The 24,003-nt window shown below is 34.6% G+C and overlaps 1 protein-coding gene and 1 non-coding gene across 2 annotated transcripts in view; both read left to right on the forward strand.

Annotated features, from left to right (window-relative positions):
- Positions 1–17,595, forward strand: part of Kcnh7 (potassium voltage-gated channel subfamily H member 7) — a 450,536-nt gene extending 432,941 nt beyond the window's left edge. Inside the window, exons 13-16 of the mRNA XM_048344279.1 lie at positions 1,711–1,962; positions 7,096–7,264; positions 15,380–15,572; positions 17,326–17,595. Coding sequence (XP_048200236.1) covers positions 1,711–1,962; positions 7,096–7,264; positions 15,380–15,572; positions 17,326–17,595 — 884 coding nt within the window. The remainder of the gene's footprint in view (positions 1–1,710; positions 1,963–7,095; positions 7,265–15,379; positions 15,573–17,325) is intronic.
- Positions 1,222–1,326, forward strand: LOC125350967. Its single transcript, XR_007210871.1, has one exon. It is a non-coding gene; the product is annotated as a small nucleolar RNA U13 (small nucleolar RNA).
- Positions 17,596–24,003: the final 6,408 nt, after the last annotated feature.

The following is a 24,003-nucleotide window of genomic DNA, read 5'->3' on the forward strand; positions in this document are numbered from 1 at the left end:
ATCCACAATGGCTACCAGGATTGAGACAGGGAAGTTTTGTGGTCTACTCAGTAATGAGTGAACTAATTAAGCAAATATATCTTCATGGAAATAAATTGAGCAATCTCCATTTGCTATCATTTTGACGGAGAGAGCACAAATTCTTTAATAATAATTTCAGATGGAGCTTGTATTTTTAAATTCTATCTACTTTTACCTTGGGCTGCTCTGTAGTCTTTCATATTTTATAGCATTATTTTGAGAGAAGAAAAGAAAAAACGTATTTGTTTAACTTCTGGGCCATATGGGAAATTTAAAAAGCAGTTGGAAGTTTCTCTGGAGTGGCCTCATAATAGTTCATGTGGTCTCTATAAATAACAGCGTAAGCACACACAGGCCGAGGGTAGATGGGGCAATGGCTTCACCATTTCTTTAGAAAATGATATACCACTTGGAGTTTTGTTGTTTAGTTATTAACAGGAAGCAGATGGAAAATTATACTGTCTCCCCAGGACACTAATAGAAACAAATTGTGATATTTTTCTCTGAGCTTTTCCTGTTATATGCTCTAACACAACCTTCAGGGCTGAAATTATCCTGGCATTTCAGTATGAAACAGCCAATCGCACTAGGAGTTAAATGTAATTAGGAAAAAAAACCTACCACAATTACTGTATTTAAGCTTAATATATATATTCATATATATAAGCTATATATATATATATATATATATATATATATATATAATACCCATCCAAACTGACTGTAATGTCAAAGCCATTACTGGCATTGAACTAAGGCTGAAGACTAGCCTCAGTTCTAGCCTTTTCTGAGAGAAGGCTTGCAGTTTTCACCTAGGCAATGCGTGAACACTGTCACATGCCACATGTTCCGATATGGAGGATAAACTTAAATTGCATGATGAAGCTGATAATTTAGGAAAGAGACTTATCTGCCTTTGTCTTTTTCATTTTCTTTAAGAAGTATTTAACCAGATTCTAAAACTATAAAGTACAGTTATATATTATACTAAAAATAAGTTCATGACATCCTATGCCTTTCTCAGAATTCTAAACTTCATCTTTTCTTAATTTCAAAATTAATTATTCATTTCATTAAGATAATCAAGCAACCTTTGAATTAAAAATTAAGTCTGTACAACTTGAAGGTGGGGGAGTTGGGAGCAAAAAAGTGGGAGAAAACAAGGAAAGCAATTAACACCCTTCAAAAAGAAATACATTCATCCTTTTCCGGTTCATAAGCGTGATGATTGGGTTCTCACGTGCTCGCATGACCTGTTCTTCCCTCTAAACCTTTTTATGATGTGGGCACATTACCCATCTGACATGAGAAAAAAAAAAAGAAAAGAAAAGAAATGTACTCATTACCTGACTTCTGTAACTGCAACCTCTCTTTATATCATCTTTACAGTAGCAATAAAAAAGAATGAAATTAAAACAAGCGTGCTATAGTAGCATAATTTGTATCACCAAACCAAGATCACAGTTTAAATGCTTGTAATTTCTGTGATATGATGGAGATAATTTGATTGGCAAAAGTTTCTAAAGGGACTAAGTTGCTTAATATCGTTCTTAAATTTAAAAAAAGAAGTCTTCAAAACTGCATTTTAATAGGAAAGATGGAGTTTGTGTATTCAGTTAAATGATATACAGAATCTCACATTTGATTATCTTCAATAAAATAACTTTTTATTGTTAGATTTTGGCAAAGAAAACAGTACAAATGATCCTGAAGACTCTGTGGATACCATAAGACATTATCAGAGTTCTAAGAAACACTTTGAAGAGAAAAAAAGCAGATCGTCATCTTTCATCTCCTCCATTGATGATGAACAAAAGCCACTTTTCTCAGGAATTGCAGACTCTACTCCAAAAATAGGGAAAGCAACTGGACTCCACTTTGAAGAAACAATATCCACCTCAGGAAGAATTCACATAGATAAAAGAAGTCACTCTTGCAAAGGTAACCAAGAATTGGGAATCAGGTTGTCTTCTCACAAAGCTACACCAAAAAAAAAAAAAATGGTAATTTCACAAATTAAGAGCTATACCAGCATATGTTAATCTAACTTTTTCAGTTCATAAAATGTTCAGGTTTTAGATTCTCCACAGGGTGTTTGCATAGTTTTGTAATGAGTGGTAATGATTCCCAAACAATGTAAGCCTGAGGGTTTTTTGTGGCTAACCTGACTGAACACCAGAAAGCAAAATGTAGAAAAAGCCAATGGAAGCAATGTATTCCAAAGAGGAAAGAAAATCTACAATTATTTTAAGAGAGCCTATCACTTAGCTCTTTTTATGTACCTTCTGTACCCATATGTTTACCACCAACCCAATAGTTTTAGAGTATGAAATGTCAGTTTAGTCACACTAAAATATATGCCAACATAATTTATTTTACTGTGAAAGAGAAGAAATATCCTAAAATAAAATGTATTCTTCATGACTTTCTTTACAAAAAGGAAGACCTAAATCTTGTGAAAGAAAGAAAGGAAGGAAGGAAGGAAGGAAGGAAGGAAGGAAGGAAGGAAGGAAGAAAGAAAGAAAGAAAGAAAGAAAGAAAGAAAGAAAGAATACAAGATGAGTTAAAATGCTAAACAACCAAGATTATATAGAGATGTGAAACCAAAGAAAAATCATTACATGGGACATAAATTTAATGCAATAGATGCTAGATCTACACATCTAACTAGATCTAGCCATTGAATGGTATCTATGTTTCAAAAGCAACTCTGACATTTGCTCCATTTATTTCTTTGGAATCCACTAACACACAATTTGTGTCCTACTAAATAATGAATAATATCATCTAATAAGTTAGTTAGCTATGATTATAAATAATATTTATATTAACTTCTCTGGAATAAAAGCCTCACAATGGGCTGGGAATATGATGTAGTGGTAAAGTGCTCGCCTCGTATACATAAAGCCCTGGATTCGATTCCTCAGCACCACATACATAGAAAGAGCCAGAAGTGATGCTGTGGCTCAAGTGGTAGAGTGCTAGCCTTGAGCAAAAAGAAGCCAGGGACAGTGCTCAGGCCCTGAGTTCAAGCCCAGGACTGGCAAAAAACAAAAAGCCTCACAAGTAGGATTTTCTTATAAACTGTATTTCCCAACCTTTTAATTTGTACTTGGATACATAAAACATAAAGATTAAGACAGCATAAGAAAACATCAAAGGAATCATAGTAGTAAAAACAATTAATGCTTTGACATGGCAAGATAGCAAAAGTGTGTCCAAGATTAAGTAAATATTAGTTACTGTCATCATCATTATTTCAAAGGATAATAAACAACAAGGTTAGATTATACCTAGAATTTTGAGACTATGTTTTCCAAGTTACTCTATGTTCGACAGGAACTTACTTCCCTTGGAAATAAGCTAATACAGGCAAAGTCTTCTGAATGATGTAAAAACCTTGATGAAGTGCATGAGAATAGTACCTCATTTATCATAATGGAAGAATAGAATATTAGGTGTGATTGCCGAATGTCCTATTTTACTTATTTATTAAATGGATTCCTAGAAGTTGTAAAAATAGAAATAGGTTGTGTCATATGAGTCAAAAATCTCTGAAGATTTTGCTATATAAAATGAAGAATAATGTGGGCTCGTTTAAAAAAATGTGCATTTTTGTAAAAAGAAAAAAAAGCTTTCCCCTTGAATTTTAGACTTCTAATTGACCAATCTATTAAAGATATCTATTGGTGATTTTATGGACTTTCCAATGACTTTCCTTTCCACTGGATTCTACTGTCCTTCATTTAATGTTTCTTGTTACTCCTTCATTTTTTAATTATTTATTCTACTTCGCTCCCAAAGGTAATTTAGGTAATTAAAATGACTTTAATATCTCCAAATTTGTAATATTTTCAAATGTAGAATTACCAGTCAATTGATAATTATCTTGAATTTCTACACATAAAAGCCATTTAACAAACATGATCGATATGATGTAGCTTCAATCAGGGTGACACACGTTAAACATGATTAATGAAGAAAACTTACAAATGGAAATTTTAACAATGTGATTCACTGCAAGTTTCATTTTTTTATGAATTTTAAAGAGAAAGATTGCATAATGCTCAAGAACTATACTAATAGTGGAGGTATAACTGTAACTGCTGTGATATGAGCAAGTAAATCTCAAGCTGAGTTGTACCATCAACAAGAATTTTTAATCCCTCACATCCCTAGAATTCGTCATACTGAATTTTGACAAAAATAATAATAATAATAATAATAATAATAATAATAAATAGTCTATGATCCTATTTTCATTGAGGTCAAAAGTTGACCCTAGGCAAATTTGTGTACCTAGGGTAAATTTATTTATCCAGAGTAAAAGGGAAGCTTATTTTATGTTCATCCATTTGCAGAAATGTGTTTTGCAACTATAGCAACATTTTCCAAGGTAACCAAGTACAGCTTTCTTCTAAGCTATATTTAGAAAATGTCTACAAGGATGCTCATTTCATTAGGATTCACAAGGATTTCCCCTTTGAACTCACCATTTTATATTGTCATTAAAATAGGCAAGTCACCTATCTCTATATTTTAATAAAAGTAGATTATAATCAAGGAGGCCTCTATCCTCCAAAATTCATTACATTTGATTCACGATTACTATTAAAATCCATTTATTATATATTTGAGCTGTAAAACTAGTAAGAAAGGTATTAAATACATACATTAATTACATGGTTTTTGGAGGAGAATAACCTGGGCATATGCTTAGCACTATCAATAGTAACATAGTTTTTATGAAGAAATATGGAGTCAGAAAGAAATATTACAGAAACAAAAGAGTTCAATAAGAATATTCTGAAAATAAAATTTTCCAATTTCATATCTGTATTAGAAAAATGACTGCTTTTATATTGTCATATTTCTTCATCATTAGTGATAAATACCATTCTGAAAAATTATTGGTAATGATATAAAACCGTATAAATATAGTTGTACACAACCAGTAAAGAAAAAAACAGCAGGCACACATCTTAAATATCTTTTGTCATATCATAAATCAGTGTTCTTACATTGCTTTTCAAAGGTAATTATGTGTGCTTTCTTGGCACAGAGTTCAATTCTATCAATGCTTGTGTTCTCTGAAGAAATCTTGATGGGTGAGTTAGATATATATATATTTTTTAAAGCATAGAAAGGACTCAAAACACCAAACAACTTTTATGTGTTGTAAATTCTTGTTTGTTATAGAAAACCCAAAGATAAAAACCTAGTTTACTAAAATAATGCATTAATGTTTTACATTTTAGACAGACTCAGAAATCTGTGAATAATGAATCACAGTTCTGAGTAAAGATCTGCTGATAGTTTACATAAAAAGAAATGAAGCAATATAGTTTGTCTACTAAGATTCTTCACTTGTAGCTTGTGATGATTGGTAACATATCAAAAGAAACAATAAACTTACAATTTAGAAAACAAAACTAAACCTCCAGGTATTGTAGAGTAAGGATGTTACAATTAGAAACCCTTTTGGTGTACACTGTAAGGTCTTTGTATAGAATAGGGAAATGTAAGCTGTCTTTGGCTATGTTAATTTCTTTGTGCTAGCATCCCCCACTGAGGCAGAAATGTGCACCTCATTAGAGAAAGTTCTATGTACTTCATGGTAAAAGAGAGTGAGAGAAAATTTTCCATTTAAAGTAAGCAGGTAATTTATTTTTTGTCTTACAAAAAGGTGAGAAAGGGTATGCATTGGAGAACCCTAGCTGGACTTAAAGAATAATTGTAGGAAGTCCTGAAGTTCCCTTCCCTATTTCTACAACCAGAGCTAATCTATCCCAATTCAGTTTCAGTTATTCATATTGTTTAAAAGAGATGAAGATGCAAATTTCATAACCATAGCGAATAGCTGGTGTCAGTGTTTAATCATGGCTATATTTAAAAATAAAATCATGCTATCAAACCAAGTCGCATTCTGTGATTTAAATCTCATTCCATGTGAAAATAATGACCAGCTTGAAGTAATCTTTTCTTCCAACCAACCCCTTCACTGAGGGAAGTGTCTATCTCTGAAATTAACTCTCGATTCGATTCATATTTTGTCATGGATTTTACTTTATACCATTTTAGTAATTTCACTGAGGTAAAGAAAACAGCAAAAACATGAAATGTATGCGACAAAATCAAGGCTTGAAGTATGATGCATTATCCCCAAATAGTGATAGCTTAAAAGTGCAGACTTTTAGGAGGATCTATAATGTATCAGGCTAAAAAAATGAATCTCTGTATGAAAAATTATCCCAAGCCTGCTAGACTAAATTCTTCAAATTAACACTCTCTGTCTTTAAGTCTTCTACATTTAGCAGTGTCTGGCACATAGTAGACACTCAGAGCACTAGTAGTCTTCAACAGATAGTTTGTTTTAAAGGTATAGTACCATCCCATTATTCATAATCAAAGAGCCATTGGAAAAAATTACAGTGCAATGTGATCATAATAAAAAGTAATACAGATGTAGCTACAAGAAACACACAAAACATGGAACACTAGCTTGGTTTCAATAAACTTGGGTCCAAATCCATTGAAGACTTCCTATCTTTAATGGCTATGGCTCCTTGGCTCAGCTTAAAAGCTATGAGAATGGATTTGAGAATAGAGAAGAAGGTCCTCACTGTCTTCAGAGCTTTCTCCTTGGATGTACTATAAGTCACAAAGTATCCAAATTACTCTAAGGAAGAGAGCACTAAACATCTCAAGTTTTAGGAAAAGCAGTGGAGACATTTTATGCTGTTTCTTCCCAATCCAAATTCAGAAAGTCATGCTACATGATCAATTATATTTTGCTTTACTTAGTACAAACAGAAAAATACAAAACTATAATAAAAACTCATGACCCCCTATAGATTGTAAATCCTATGAAAATACATGGAGAGATAAGCCAGACAGGATAAGAGCTGTACTCTATGACCAAGTGGTGGTAGACAATGTTCCTAAACACCTTTGGTTCTTCGTCTCCTAGGTTGCACTCAGATAACCTTTTTTGCTTGTTCTGTTGTTACCTATGTGTTACTGAAATAAAGGAGAACCCACTGAAGCTGACATGTATCTTGCTTTTTCCAACAGATATCACTGACACGCAGAGCTGGGAGAGAGAGCATGCGCAGGCTCAGCCTGAGGAGTGTAGTGCTTCTGCAATTCAGGGAGCTGCCTGGGGAATTTCTGAAACAGAAAGTGACCTCACCTATGGGGAAGTGGAGCAAAGACTTGATTTGCTTCAAGAACAACTTAACAGGTATCAGCAGTGGCAGGGCAAAAGAAAAACATGACCAAGAAAATTCCTCTTGGCAGAATCCTGTATTTTCGATACACAATTATATTTAAACTAAGATTAGAAGTTGACAGGATTACCAATTTGTGTTGCAACAAATGGTTAGGTAAAATATTTTATGCTTTTAGAGACACACATCATATGTTTTTCTATATCACAAAAATAGTTTATCATCAGAACTAACTCAGAAAACTTCCTTTATCTCCTCAAAATATATTTAGATTGTTAATGAACACCTTTTTTTCTTTTTTTTTTAATCATCTCATGCTATTTAATTCCTGTTGGTAATTTAATGATGGTATAAAATATTAAAAAGTTTCTTTTTTTTTTTTGGCCAGTCCTGGGCCTTGGACTCAGGGCCTGAGCACTGTCCCTGGCTTCTTCCCGCTCAAGGCTAGCACTCTGCCACTTGAGCCACAGCGCCGCTTCTGGCCGTTTTCTGTATATGTGGTGCTGGGGAATTGAACCTAGGTCCTCGTGTATCCAAGGCAGGCACTCTTGCCACTAGGCTATATCCCCAGCCCCCAAAAAGTTTCTTAAACATTGTGATTTAGTCAGCCTGTCAAAACTATGAATGAGCAGAAAATTCCATAAGCTAAAGGCCAGAGCTTCTCCATTTCGTTTCACATTGATTTAAGCCATACTATATAAGAAATACATTTTGGTTTTAGGAAGGAGTCTGAATAGGTTCTTTAAATTTAAAATTGCCAAAAAGATTCAAGGGGAAAATGATTGAGCCTGAAATAGCTGCTTTGGTTGTGTTGTTTGAAATTTCTCTGATAAAATTTTGGCCTTCAAGTCCCCCACCAAGCAAGACATCCTAATATTTACAGGCAGAAGATTACATGAACTAAATTAAAATACCAACAGCACATGACTTACTAAATCCATTTGCAGTATGTAATGGGAAATAAAGAGAACAAGATTGTTATAGTTAGTATTTCAAATAAGCAACACGTCTGGTAAAAGAACTGTACCACTGCATCCTAATCTAGACAAAGTTTATGTATTTGCCTCATAAATGTTTCTTGCCTTGCCTCTAGTGTGGTTTTAAGGACCACAGATAAATACCAGAATCTTCTGTGCCAACAGCAATCAATGGCTCAATCACAGAGACATGTCTTTATCACCAAGACACACCTCTGGCTCTCTAGTTAGTTTTTGTTTGTTTGTTTGCTTGTTTAGAAGAGCATATGGGTGAACAGAATGAAATTCTATTGAATGTCACCAATCAATCATCAAATTTGGGGGACAGCTGTTTTTCCAGAACAGCCATGAAAATACATTGGTCTTCCCATCTCTTTCTATGTATGTGTCACTTTGTTTGTTGTATCACATTCCCATTCTATCTTTGGTAAGGCTTGCTGTTTAGTAATATGTACATGTTTGTATTTAATGTATCTTATTAATCCAACAAGCTTCTTGTTTGTCTTTATTTTCCCAATCTATAAGCTTTGCCTTTACCATACCATACACTGTCATTTTACTCCATATCAATACTGAATATTTCCTATGTATTCTGCCCATCTGGTGATGGTGATAGTGATGGCAAATGATATTGGAAAAAAACAGTAGAAGGGTGGATGCCAAGGGCAACAGTGATTCCTGAAGCATGGTACTAATACTATACTTGCAACTGGATAGCCTAGATAAAGTCTTAGCCAGCTACTCACCCATTCACGGAATGAATAGGTCAAGTCATATCCTTTGCTAACTTCATTTTTGTGCTTTGATCTGTGTCTACCTGAAATGCTTTTGTAGGAACACAAATAATAAATAAATCATCCCTTGTCAACCATAGAAGATTGGTCCCAAGACCAAACTTGAATACCCAAATCCCTAGGTTGTTAAGTCCCTTGCATAAAAAGGAATAGTATGCTCACATAACTTACAGAAACCTTCCCACATACTTTAAATCTTCTCTAAGTTACTTGCAATGTCTGATCAAATGCAAAACCTATGTAGTTGCTACACTGAATTGTTTAGTATGTGATAATAAGACAAAGAGTATCTCAATATGCAATACAGATACAATTTCTGAACCTGAAGATGCACTGGCTAACTGGACATAGACTGTACTTGTTATACACAAAGCAAGATGAGTTAGTAATATTGGGTTAATGAGACACTTCACTGGTGCTCAGGGTACCATTTTTCTCTCCATCAAAATAAACAATTATGAGGGAGAAGAAGTATATTTGAAAGTAGGTAAGGCACTACAGAAGGTACAGAAAGCCTCTTATCTATCGGTGGATTGGTATGAGATAAAACTATAACTTCCTGCTCCTTGCTGAGATCTAGCTGCTTCTTTGGCAAAGGGTAGAAGAGTTAGAATGCAGGTTTCTTGGTGTAAGAGATAGAGAAGTGGAGACCATACTCTGATGTAGGTCTGTGTTTTTATAGCCCATTTGGGAAGAGTCCCAGCTGTTTTGCATTCTGATTGGATCACTTCCCTTTCCCAAAAGGAAGGAGCATCTGACCATCTACAGATCTGCTCCAGGGTCTTTGAAGGCCTTTCTTTAGTCAGAGCTGTTATCTAGGCTTTAAGGTCTTTGGGAAGAAGAAGAAGGGGCTTTGTTTGTATGCATCAGGCTTTGTCTTCACCAGGCCATTTCCCAGGGTCTTCATGAAGGGGAATGGGCATTGTCTCCACTGAATTACCTTCTCTAGCCATCTGCCTAATCTTTCCCCTTTTTCCTCTCCTTCATTTTTTGAGTTTATGCTCTTACTTTACAAATATTTCTGGATTTGGACTTTTCTTCAGGACTAAAACAGATTTTCATGCCCTTTTTTTGCTCTGTAAAGGGTACCAATCATTTCTGTTAAAATAAGTCAACATTTGTTATCACTACATCCTAGCACTGAAAATGTAAAGGTTTATGGGTATTTGTTAAGTACCTATTTGGTTTGTAACCACTCATTACTATAATATTTATTAGTATTTTTATTACATTAGTATTATATTATGACATTTTCACAGCAAAATGCAATTAAATCTTTTTGAGACATTCCCAACATCTATACATGCTTTCTGAATATGTTTTGAATTGTTACAATTATTACTCCTCCTCTGTAATTTTCTCTAATTGTCTCTGATATTTTCACAAATATTTTACTGCCTGTGTCAGATTATCCTATTTACTTTTTTCTGAAATTACGTTCTTACTTCCATCTCTAACTGGTTTCTCTAGTTTTCTCTATAAGGCAAAAAGAAACAAGTTTGGAATGGCCCCTTACCTCAGACAATTTTGCAGAGTGAAAATGTCAGGACATATTTTCAGGTTGAGAATAATCTGAGCATTGGTTGAAGTTTAGAGTTGTGGGCTCCTATACCCCTGTTAAATCCAAATACACATATCAAGTAGACCTGGCAATCAAAGCCAATATAAATAAAATTTACTTGAATGGTCCTTGCTATTGCCTTTGTTTCTGCCTTCATGGCCAATTAAGTTAAACTTAAGGTGGAAGGTTTACGTAAGAAATGTTCTTCTGTGTTCACATAGTATACCTAGAGATCTATATAGCTAAGGATACCATTAACAGTACTACAATAGTGCTTCTCAAACTTTAATATATAATCAGATCACCTGGGGATCTTGTTCAGCTGCACTTCTAAGGCAAGGAGTATAGAGTTGGGGAGTCTATTGTAGACCCCCTTCTTCCATGCATGCCCAAGCTATTAGTTTAAAGGCACACTTAAGATTGGGAGGAAGAAAGTGTAAAAACTGTTATTCATAACTCATTGCAGAATTCCCAAAGCAATTTGTCTGTGTGGTTTTAATATGACACTGAGCACCTATTTCATCTAGCCTTATTGTTCTCTGGTCTTGTCCTTCTCAAGTGAGCAGCTTCTATCATCACCAAGAACACTATTCTACATGTATTTATCCTGTTCCACCTAATTTCCTTAAGAAACCCATGCTGGGCACATAGAAGGATATTGAATGAAGGCACTAACAAACAATACCAAAACTTAGTATATTTTTCTGCTTAAAACCAAGTCAATGCTGAATTTTTATTTCATTCTCTATGATTTTGGCTGAGTAAAGCAGATTGTTTAGTCTTTAAAGAGTTCATTCATTTATTACTAAGTGCTAGTCATAAAATATGGAAACCTATGCCTGGTAAACAAATTCCTTACCAAAGGATTTCTTTGTTGATCTACTGAATATAAAAATCAATAAGTTAATAAAACAAAACTAAATATTCAAAATAATGCAAAATGAGAGATTGTCAACTACACAGAGTGTCAGTAGAAATTATAAGAAAGTTGGTAATAACAGGACTTTGAAATCTGGGCCTTTCAAGATAGTGAACAGCGTTACACGGAATTTTAGAGCTATGTCAAACATTTGCAGAAGTAAGGAATTTCTTTTTCTTCCAAGGTCCATTTGGATGTCTGTGTGTGTGTGTGTGTGTGTGTGTGTGTGTGTGTGTGTGTGTGTGTTTGGGTGTGTTTATGTAGATGTTTGAAATGAGAACCTCAAGCTCTGACTTGTCTTTTTTGCTCACTGTTGGCTCTCTACTACTGGAGCCACACCTCTGCTTGACTTATTGCTGGTTATTTAAAATAAGCATCTCTCAGATTTGTTTACTAGGGCTAGTTTTGAACCACAATACTCAGATTTCAGCCCCCTGAGTAGCTTGAGCCACTATCAACTGAATCCCATTTGAATATCGATAACATATTCCCAAGGACATAGGAAGTGTCAATACAAGTAGTTGGCAGCAGGCTGCCAACAAGAAGCATATGAAAGACATGTCTGTCTGTCCAATCCTTTACTAAATGATATTAAGGGCCTAATATGGCCCACAGATCTCATGTTCTTCACTACTACGAAAAACAAATGATGAGAAATATATTTTGGCACATAGTATCAGAAGTTACAGTTCCCAATTGGTAGCCAGAAAGCAGAAAGGGAAGCAACCCCCAAGGTCATGCGCCAAATGAACTATTTGCTCCAAATAAGCCCCTCCTCCAAAAGATTTTTTATTGCCCAACAATATCTTTAGATTATACATCCATTGGTGGATTAGTCCATGGAATAAGAAATAGCGCTTTTTTATTTTAAACTTTTTTCTTTATTGTCAAAGTGTGGTACAGATGGGTTACAGATTCATATGTAAGGCAGTGAGTAACATTTCTTGTTCAACTTGTTACTTCTTCCCCCATTTCCTTCCCCTCCTCCTCCCCTTTTCTCTCTTCCCCCACAAGTTGAGCAGTTGATTTACACCAAATCATTGTGTAAGGGTTGCTTTTGGAATGGTTTGTCTTTTTGTCCTTTGTCTCTCGATTTTGATATTCCCTTTCCCTTCCTCAGTTCTAATACCCATATAAATAGTATTCAGGGTACTCAGATGAGATATAGTGGTAGCAGGGGTACAACCACAGAAAGGGAATACAAGAGAAACAAAACCAAGCAAAACAATCAAACAGACAGACAATAAAAAAATTAAAAATCCAAAAGGTACGTTTTCACATAGCATGTTGATAATAATTACAACAGTGGTATAACTATTGTCTCCGTAACGTGGAGTTCATTTCACTTGGCATCATCTTTTGTGATCATATGGGTGTAGCTATTGGGGTATTTTGATCTTCTACCATGACTAGCCTAATCATGTACTATTCCCTATGAGGGACACCATAAAGTTTATGTTTCCGGATCACTTCACTTAATATGTTTTTTTTTTCCAAGTTATCCCTTAGGTATTTCCAAACCCTTAACACATGTGTCTTTTGGGGGAGACTTCATACGTAAACCATAATAGAAGCCACACATAGTTCATGATACAATATTCAGCATTGATAGGCATAGTGAGATGAGGGTCTTGAATCAAATGTTGAAAAATTTTTCTCTGATTAAGTTGTTCAGATACATAGAGCTTTCTTCAATGAATTGATCTGTAGAAATTTCCTGAAGCCCTGAAGTTAATAATTGGCTTATTGTTATTTTTCCTAAGTCAGGTTTTTTTTAGATCACAGAGCCAAGTCATGTGGCTAAAACTGGCCTAAATGGTATTAATAGGAACAGTCTCATCTTACCCTACATTAGACACTTAACTTGCATGACATAATCTTGTGTGCATGAGTCACAATCATGACAGCATGTTGAAATCGCTGTAACATGTGGACAGTAAAGTCTTATCTTATGATAGAATATATTAGAAACTGAAGTAGGACCTATTAAAAATCAAGGTAGAATTCAAGATAAAAAGATCCTATATTCTTAGAGACTGCTGCTATTTAACAAAAGTGTTCAGAAATCAAAAACATCATCATAAATTTTGACCTCCTATTGAATTTTGGATCCAAATTGTTGGTAACATTTTTATTTGAATACTCATTACAAATGTGTGTTTATTCAGTTGTCTGTCTTATCAATAATGGTACTTAATATCACAGAAACCATTCATTATATGTCATTTATAAAATGCTACTATTATGTAATAAATTTGTACAGAAATAGTTATGATGTTTGAATGTAGAGTTTGATTTCAAAATTCAGAAAAGAAAGTAATACTGGAAGAATTAAGTAAGAGAAAAAATTTCAGTAGAGATAAAATTTGACCCAGAAATACTGGAGGCATTGCTGAAGTGGCAAAGTACCAGACATGAACAAAAAAGTCAAGAGTGTGAGATCAGATTCCTTGGGACAAGGTCACAAATAAAATCACCAGACAATCAAAAATGAAACCACAAAATAACGAATGTCACAAATACTAGAGTATACAGTTAGCTAACAGGTTGACAAATAAACAAGTTGATGACTCAGTTTTCATTTTCACTGCTGTTGGTATGAGAGATATTAAGCTCGTTGACTAGATTAATTTTAGTTGAATCTGATTAGGAATTTAGATAACTTGTAAGAATATTATAACATTCTAGAAGCTAATATTGGTATTGTGCAGAAAAAGTTATCTTTTCCTTTTTCCAATTTTTTTCAATCCAAACTTTAAATCACTATAAATTCAATAGATAAAGAACATATATTTTGTGAAAGTGGTTGCAAGTCATTACATTTTCCCCCTCTGGGGCCAAATAAAAGACAAAGAGGTTAAAAATCTTCTGAAGAAGTATACAATCCAAATTTTCTGTTCTTATGCTCAAAAAATTCACTTTAAATACTATTATCAAATTAGTAGAAAGAAATGAGACTAATTATGTTTTGATGCTTTTAAGATATAATTTATGAGAAGAAAATTAACAAGTCAGTTGGTTATTTTGAGCTTGCAATATTTTTGCAAGCCAAATGTGTCATAGGAGCAAGTGAACTTCTAAATTTTGTCTGTTTCTTAAATATCAGAGTTCTGAACTACAAATTGGAAAGTAACCTCTAGCAGCATTTACAGCTCTCGTGTGTGTGTGTGTGTGTGTGTGTGTGTGTGTGTGTGCGTGTATAATATACTTGCTATAAACAGGAAGGAAGCAGGTTAAATAATGGTAACATAAATTTTCCCCTGAACATTTTTTGATTAAGTAGTTGTACAAAAGGGTTTCAGTTTAAGAAGTCAAGTTATGAGAACAATGCACGTTGAACAATGGCATGCCTACCATGGTTCTCACCATCTTACTCCATCCTGTCCCTACCTTCAAGTTACATAGTCCAATTTTTACGAAATATGCATTGAATATAATGACTATATGTAAATTTAAAACACAACATATGTTTCTGAGATGACTTAACTATAAATGAAGTGTGTTACTTGTTTCTCTTTTAAAGAGTTAACACAATGTTAACAAGAAATTGAGTAAAAGACTAATCCAATGTTAAAGGCAAGTTCTAGATTCTAAACGTGTTGTACATCTTAAAATCAAAACAAGTAGTAAAATACATGTCTTACTAAATTCATTCTGTTAATTCTTTGTAAATGAACAAGAAAGTCATCTGTATCAGGATCATTAGTGAGATATAGAGAGAATCAGTCAGGAGTTTCCATGCTCCCTCTCCTGTCCTTCTTGTTTAAAGCAGGACCATAATTTCACTTTTTGTTATTGCTGATGGTTTTCTCAGAAGCTCTTGAAATTCTGAACTGTTTTAGGATTGTCTTGCCCTTTTCTGTCTGTCTGTCCTGCAGACTCGAATCCCAAATGACAACAGACATCCAAACCATATTACAGCTGCTACAGAAACAAACTACTGTGGTCCCTCCAGCCTACAGCATGGTAACTGCAGGAGCAGAGTATCCGAGACCCATCCTCCGACTGATGAGAGCCAGTCATCCCATAGCTTCCATTAAGACGGACCGCAGCTTCAGCCCCTCCTCACAAGTGAGTGTACATACTGTACAACCGAGTGCCTCCATGGTACCAGGGCTCACTAAAATCCCCCAAGATTCAGAGGAAAATACAAATTGCCACCCCATCCCATCCCCATTTCTGTTCTGTTAGAATATCTACAAATGGGTTCTGTGATCTGTGTTACCAATTGCCCTCTGTTAAAGTTTGAAAACAAGGGAACTAAAATAATGAAATAATTTTAAACATCAGCATTTTTTTATTTTTCTGATTATTTAGTGAATGATAATCTCCTAAGTCTTTCTGACCTGGCTGGCTTTGAACTGAAATCCTCTGATATCCTCCGGAGTAGCTACCTGCTATCACTGTATCTGATCTTAGTACCCTGGATACTGTATATACATGTATGAGAACTAGGGAAAGGGAATATCAAAATCAAGAGACAAAGGATACAAAGACAAACCATTCCAAAAGCAATACTTATAAAACCATTTGGTGTAAACAAATGTACAATTCATGTGGGGGAGGGGAGAGGAAGAAGGGGAGGGGGAGGCGGGTGAAAAATGAGGAGGAGGTAACAAGTTGGATAAGAAATGTTCTTAGTGCCTTACATATGAAACTGTAACCCCTCTGTACTTCACTTTGACAATAAAGAAAAATAAATAAATTAAAAACCTGGGCCACGGAAGCCAGGCTAAAGCAAACATTTTTTAATGAACTTACTTTTAAGTTATTATAGAGATGATGCACAGAGGGATTACAATTACATCAATCAGGTAATGAGTACATTTCCTTTCATATAGTGTCTTCTGTTCCTTCATTCTCCCCGATTTTGTCAAAAATAAACCAACATCAATTTACATTCTATAGTGATATATAAACTAAGGGATTTCTCTACAGTCCAATGAAAGATTTTTGGGTGTGCGGGGGGAAGTCTGTAATTTCTTATAGTGACAAAAGGCAGAACTAGGTCTCAGAAAGAAAACACAATTGACCAATTAGATCTGAAGTTCAAATTCAGACTGACTCATCACAAGAGATCCTTTATGGAATGGTGAACATGGCAAGATAAAGATGTCCCTTTAATTTTTCCTCTACAACTCTTCAAGGAGGCCCCTTTAAGTTGTTTCTAATTGGCTTCAATTCCTATCTTGAACACCTTGGCTCATTGAATCTGTGAAAGATTATTTCAGTGAGGATTCATAGAACAACCTTATGAATGTTTTATATGCTTAGGAACTTAATAAAACAAAAAAAACTTGAGATGAAAATACATGAATAAAGATAGGCTAATGTACCAGAAGGAAAATAATTGTAAACTTTTGCAAATGTTAAAATACATTTACCTTTCTGAATTTTTTACTATCTGGTAAACATAAACACCTATATTTCATTCTTTGGGTTTTTTTGTTGTTGTTGTTGTTGCTTTTTGTGGCTTTGGATAATCTGACAGAAATGCTTATTTTATTGCCTTTCTAATTTTTTCTTTTTTCCTTCTGATTGTGTTTCCTATTCCATTTTTGTCTTAGATTTTGAATTAAAATTAAATTAGAAAACTCAAAGAAAAACAATATAGCTGTTAATCTGATTTCATAGTAAAATTAAAATTCTTGGAATTGTTGTTTAAGAATACCTGAATTGACACATGTCTCTATTTGTTTAGATAAAATACGGGGAGGGGAAAAATAAGATAATGGGGAGAAAATTCACATCTGGATTTTGAATGCAATTTTAGATGATTGTTGGTTTAATGTGAAATACTGCAATTTATTTTTCTTTCTACCAGTGTCCTGAATTTCTGGACCTTGAAAAATCGAAACTTAAGCCCAAAGAATCCCTCTCAAGTGGGATGCATCTCAACACAGCTTCGGAAGACAATTTGACTTCCCGCTTAAAACAAGACACTGACGTCTCTAATTTAGAGCTTCATCTACAGCAAAGAAAAACTTACCTTCACCCAATTAGACATCCTTCTTTGCCAGATTCTTCTCTAAGCACTGTAGGAATCTTGGGTCTTCATAGGCATGTTTCTGATCCTGGTCTTCCAGGGAAATAATCATTTTGTACTATTTACTCTACACACAATGTAAGTGCTTTTAATGGCTGTTTTCCTTTTTGTATTTATATCTTCTCTTCTTGACTCAGGGGCTCACAAGGTACCATTATATGCAAAAGTACTGTATATTTTCCTAAATTGAAGCTTGTAAGGTAAAATTGAGCAGTTAGGGTATAAATAGTCATAAGAACTTTTGGTTCTAAATGTTTAAACTGCCAGCATCTCAAGGCATCTTATTTTTTATTTTTATTTTTTAAACCATGTGCATGCTAGGAAACTCCGATTTCTCTTGCATGGAGACTCCTATTTATTGCTTTTACTAAACCAGTACATCGTTATGAAAATGCCTTCCAAGCAAATAAGAAACCAAGGGATAAAAGTATCCATGGACACAATGCAAATGATCCTCAACTTACAGAAGTTCAAGGGGGACAATGGAAACAGTTCTATCAGAGAACAGATATCCTTCTGTATTTAGATGTTTATGGTTATGTCTATTTATTTTCTCATACTGGGATAAAAGATGAAAATTATCTATCTCAAAGAGTAAAGGAGATACCTCCATATATATTGAAAGGGAGAAAATGTAATTTTCATCAACCCTTAAAGTTTGTAGTAGGACAAAACTCTACAAAAAATGACAGATCCACAATAGGAAAACAAATATAACTAATGAATACACTGTGCCCACTGTAGGGAAAACTCCCTGTGAGATGTTGAAAGTAACTCATGATAGTTCCTTAATTTCCTAGTGTATAGAAGATCTTCAGCAAAAAGCAGTACATCTTAGTAAAGTGACAGGATGAAGAAGAAAGCAGTGTCAAGCTTCCAAAGATAGGAAATCTCTGGGGAAATAAATCTAATCTCTGTTTCCAGATACCTCTAGAGCTGCAGAAAAATATCCATTGTAAAAGAGGAATTTGCATTGTGGTTTTAGGCAGGAAAGTGGGAGGAGAATAGAAAGACCTCTTGTCTTTGTGAATTATTGTCCTGATTTTCCAAACACAGATTAAGAAAGTTTGCATTTTTACTATCTTCAGCTAAAAACAGTCATGCAAATCTTGTAAAGAAACATTTTGGTTTCTTTCAATATGAATAAAGGCCAACATTGAGATTAAAAAGGTCTTTCTATTAAAGTTTGGTTACTAGCTACACACCCTCTAAACTATTTTACATGGGTTCATATGCTTGAAGGCTTCAAGAAAACCTTTTCATTGGTAAGTTTTTAAGATGCTACCCTTAAAGAACTGCTAACACATGACTGACACAAATAGATTTCCACAGCTTTCTTCCATTTCAAATGTGAGAATAATCCTGAACTTAACTGAGGCAGTACTAGATGTACATACTTTTGAAAGAATGTGCAATTTCAGTGGATTTGCATGGCAAAATTGTCTCTCATTGTCCTTCTCCAGTTTTCTAATCCCAGCTATGGACAAAAACTAATGCACATTTATCTGCCTAGAAATAGAATGCACAAGTCAATAGTAAAATTTCATTTTGTTTCCTTATCCAAACTTTTTTGACATTTGAAAATTAAGCAAAAATCTATTATGTAAGAGATAAATTGAATATATATTGACCCCAGAATATCAGCACATTGGAATATATTTTAATATATTCAATTTTTGCTTGAGGGGTAGGGTAACCCATGGTTCTCATATACTCAGAGTACAGGAAAAAAACTATGATCAGTCAAGTTCTAGTTTAGAAGTTTTATTTCTATTCAAATATGATTTTAATATTTTAGGGAAGGTTATATTATTTTCTTCTTGAAAAAATAATTTATTGAAAGCTGCTTTCAATATAGTAATATAGTTTTGAAGAAATATGTCAGCACATTATTAACTGGATTGATTTCTATCCTTTCAGGAGAAAAATCTGATTTCCCTTCATTCTCTTCATCTTTTTTTCCCCTTCATCTTTAACATTAATCAGCTTCAAATGAAAGCAATCCAAATTTGCATAAAACTATTGCACTATCCAAAATGTGCTTGAAGTGACCTTAAATTGCTCCATACATATATCCCCCATCTCCCCCCACACCCCACTTCTGCCAATCCTGAAGCTTGGATCTAGGGCCTAGGTGCTGTCCTTGAGCTGTTTTGCTCAAGGCTTGCTCTGTACTGTGGAACGACAGTTCCACTTCTGGATATTTGGTGGTGAATTGACAATAAGAGCCACAAAAACTTTCTTGACTAGGCTGACTTTAAATTGTTACCCTCAGATCTCAGCCTTCTGATTAGGAAGGACTGTAGACTTGAACTGTCTGTACCCAGCACTCCCAAAATATTTTTAAACAGTAACAGAATTTGCTAAATAGTGCAAAAAGCAATCTGTTGTCACAAACAAGGTTGTATCCTTTATTAAAGACATGGGTGAATGAGTATAAATAGTAAAAGACTAGTCAACAAAAATTTAATCAATAAAATGAACATCTCAAAACATTTTGCGTTATGCAGATACAAACATAGGTACTGCATTCTTTTTTTATTTTATTTATTTATTTATTTATTTATTTTGGCCAGTCGTGGGCCTTGGACTCAGGGCCTGAGCACTGTCCCTGGCTTCTTTTTGCTCAAGGCTAGCACTCTGCCACTTGAGCCACAGCGCCGCTTCTGGCCGTTTTCTGTATATGTGGTGCTGGGGAATCGAACCTAGGGCCTCGTGTATCCGAGGCAGGCACTCTTGCCACTAGGCTATATCCCCAGCCCCTCTTTTTTTTATTTTAAACATTATTATTTTATTATTTGTCTATTTTTTTTTTTTTTTGCCAGTCCTGAGGCTTGAACTCAGAGCCTGAGCACTGCTTGGCTTCCTTTTGCTCAAGGTTAGCACTTTACCACTTGAGTCACAGTGCCACTTCCAGCATTTTCTGCTTATGTAGTTCTGAGGAATCGAACCTGGGGCTTCATGCATGCTAGGCAAGCACTCTACCACTAAGCCACATTCCCAGCCCTTATTTTTTTTTTTATCGTATTTCAACAAATGTTTATTGACTGCTTAGTAAGGGAGGAGACTAAGAATAATGGCTGATTTGGAGACTTATTTAGGGATATCATTTCCATAATGGAGCACATTTTTGCAGCTGCAAAAATTTCCTTTAGATTGCCTAAGCTCTAGGAAAATTCAGAATGAATTCACCAGAGACGGCTCATTTATATATAGGGAAAGAGGATTTTGCAGGTGAGGAATTGAGATCTCATTGTCTGATTAGTGAATGCTTCAGCTGCAACATTTGGTATGACATGCATAAAATGTCATGCTTCCATCCACATACAGCCTGTATCTATGCCTCCTTATAAAAACTGAACTACTGTAGGAATGAGAAGGTAGTGAATGGCATGCAAACATCAGATTGTTTATACTTCAGCAAAAGAGATAAGTTTTTGTCATCAAACAATTACTTAATACTAAAATTTTCTGCCTCAGAGAGCTTTACAGGATGATGAAGCCTATCAGTATGAAAAGAGCCTAAGCAATATGAAGTTGTGGCTAGTTAGGAATAAATATCAGAAGACTCAGTAGTTAAACTGGCTTTGAGCTGATTGAAGCAATTATCATAGTATTCAAACATCATCCTTTTTCCAGTGCTAATGATCAAATCCCTAAAAGCGTCATCAGCCTCCCCTGTATTCCCAGCAGAAGCAGACTTCCATCTTGGGATCTCACTGAAGGCCATGTCTTGTTGCAGTTGCCAATCAAAAGCGGCATAATAACTACTTTCCCTTCAGGGGATTAGAAGCACTAACATAGCACCTTTTGATATTTACTTAAAATGTTATCTGGTCCCTTGATCTGAATAAAATGTCATGTTAAATGTAATGTTTGTTGCATTAGATATTTTCCTGCTGTCATTAATTGCTGGACAGAGAACTGACACAAGTTTGTCATTTCTACCCCAGAAGGGAGTCCCCTGCTTTAATTAGTTGATGAGAAAATCAGGAGTAGAAAATGGTGAAGCAGTTTCACACATTATTTAATTTAATTATCACTAATTCAATAAACATGGGAAAGCAGGGGGTCAATTTGGGATAATATAATTTCTAATTCCATTTTAGTAGATTGGTCATCAAAATTGAACTTTTCTATCCATCAGGAAAAAGAGAATCGAATGAAATTGGGAGTCAAGATTAACATGTACTAGAGCAGGGGTAGATCTTTAGTAATGATCCTAAAATTCCCAGAAGGAAAAAAGTTCTTTCCAAATTTCACCTTAAATCCTATCATACACAATACTAAGAATGAAATTGATCAATTCATCAATATACCTAAGATAATAATTACTAAGAAATATCAGTATACTTCTCTTGAATGTTTTCATGATTACAGGAAATTCAGATCATTCCATTATTAGAAATGAATCATGACACTGACTATAATTAAAATGTAGAAGAGTCTTTTTAAAATTTATTTATTGTCAAAGGGGTCACAGTTTTGTACAGAGGGGTCACAGTTTCATAGGTATGGCAGTGATTGTTTATTCATGGTAAAACCCAAAGCAGATAAATAGATACTTCTTATAGATTATTTTACAGATAAAATATTATAGATCATTAAAACTTCAAATGTCATTAAATTTCTAATCACATTTTTGTAAATGACAAAAGTGCAAGGGACCTTTGGAAAACAGGACAGTTTGAGACATAGGCACTCCGATTGTGATCCTCAGGCTAGCAGTACTAACTTTGCCTGGGAACTTGTTAGAAATACAAGTCCTTGGGCCTCACTTTAGATCTATTATATCAGAAACATTGAGGATGGGACAATCTCTCCTCCACATGATTCTTATGTACACCGAACTTGGGGGTCATCAATGGAGAAAGAGCAGCCGAGGCTCTGCAGACAAACCAACTTGGTGCAGATAGGAGCTTTTATTAATATGTTGTATGACCCAAAGGCAATTAATTAACCTTCCCAAGTCTCTATCCTGATTCTGTAAAAAATGAAATAATGGCACTTACCTCACCAAAGTTTGAGCAAAAATGAGAAAGAATGAGCCAAATACCTGACACATACTAAGTAATCAAAAATGCTAAACCTTTGTATCTTTCCCAGGAACCTGACATAAATAATAACAATAATAATAATAATCAGAGAAACCAAACATTTTCCACAATTTGGCTTTCACACAATGTGTTATGTCTCCAACCATTATACAAACTAAAGGTTCTGATGAATCAAAACCTATCTGATCTTTTGTAATTGTACTTTGCAGTATTCAATTTATAGCTTTAAAGTTATACTCCTTATAATAATAGTGACTAGGAATCTCATTGTTCAAAGCATATCAGCTGTGAGTTGATGTAAAACTCTTAAGTAATCAAAGGCAATCTAACCCACTCAGTACTAGTAGAATGAAGTCTGCAAAGATGGTATTCTGTGCAAGTCCTTCTTTGGACATTATACGTTTCCCAGATAGATATTTGGAAATGTATTTATCAAACACAATCTTGACAGCAAATACACTATTTTCCTAGAAAAAAATGGACTCTTATAATTGTAATGGTTCTCTTTAGGCAGCTCTACCCACTTGCTCTTGTCACTGGTACATTCTAGGGATCATAGATGCTTAAACTGTTAATGTGAAATAGTAGAATGGATGGGGAATCAATTTGGTAACCCTGGATGCAATCCAACCTTCTCATTTTACTCTTAAGACAAACTCGCAGTAAACCTCCATGTCCAAAACGATTATAAAAAAAAACAACAAAGTTAATTATAGACATATCTCAAAAGTTTTTTGGGGGACGGGGTTTGGCTGAGAATTCTTTGAAATATGTGGAAGCATTTTACACAACACAAAGCATAGCAAAACCAGAAGGCAAGAGTTACTTGGGTATTATCAAAGAGACAGTAGTGTCTCTGAGCAAGCTTCCATTACTCTCTCAGCCCAATAGTCTCCACCCATACACTCTGGGAAAAAAGTCGGCAAAGGGGTGGTGTCCTTAGTACTTCCCAATGTTATTATTCTTCATTAATGAGAGAACATCAATGTTACAGAACCTTCTTTTGTTTAGCATTTGAAAGTCTCCAGTATTGTTTTGTTCCAGCATCCAAAATAATTACATACCCCATTTGCAACTGCTTTCCAACACCTTGATTTCTCTCTCTCTCTCTCTCTCTCTGTCTGTGTCTCTGTCTGTCTGTCTCTCTCTCTCTTTTTCTCACTCTCAAATATTATCATTCAACGTAATTTTCTTGTGGTTCTATTTAATGTAAAATGAAGTGATGAAATCCTCTCAAGAACTAAAAGCATAATGATTGTATTGCTTTCTAAATTATTAGGTAGTGTGAGTAACCTGTGCCCAAGCTTAGAATAATTCATTAATTATCTTTTGGTATAAAAACACTTTGGTTGAATGTCTACTACAGAAAATTTACAAAAGACATGGATTATTAATCACT

The sequence above is a fragment of the Perognathus longimembris genome, chromosome 4 (assembly GCF_023159225.1).
Source record: "Perognathus longimembris pacificus isolate PPM17 chromosome 4, ASM2315922v1, whole genome shotgun sequence".
In the NCBI taxonomy this organism is placed as follows: domain Eukaryota; kingdom Metazoa; phylum Chordata; class Mammalia; order Rodentia; family Heteromyidae; genus Perognathus; species Perognathus longimembris.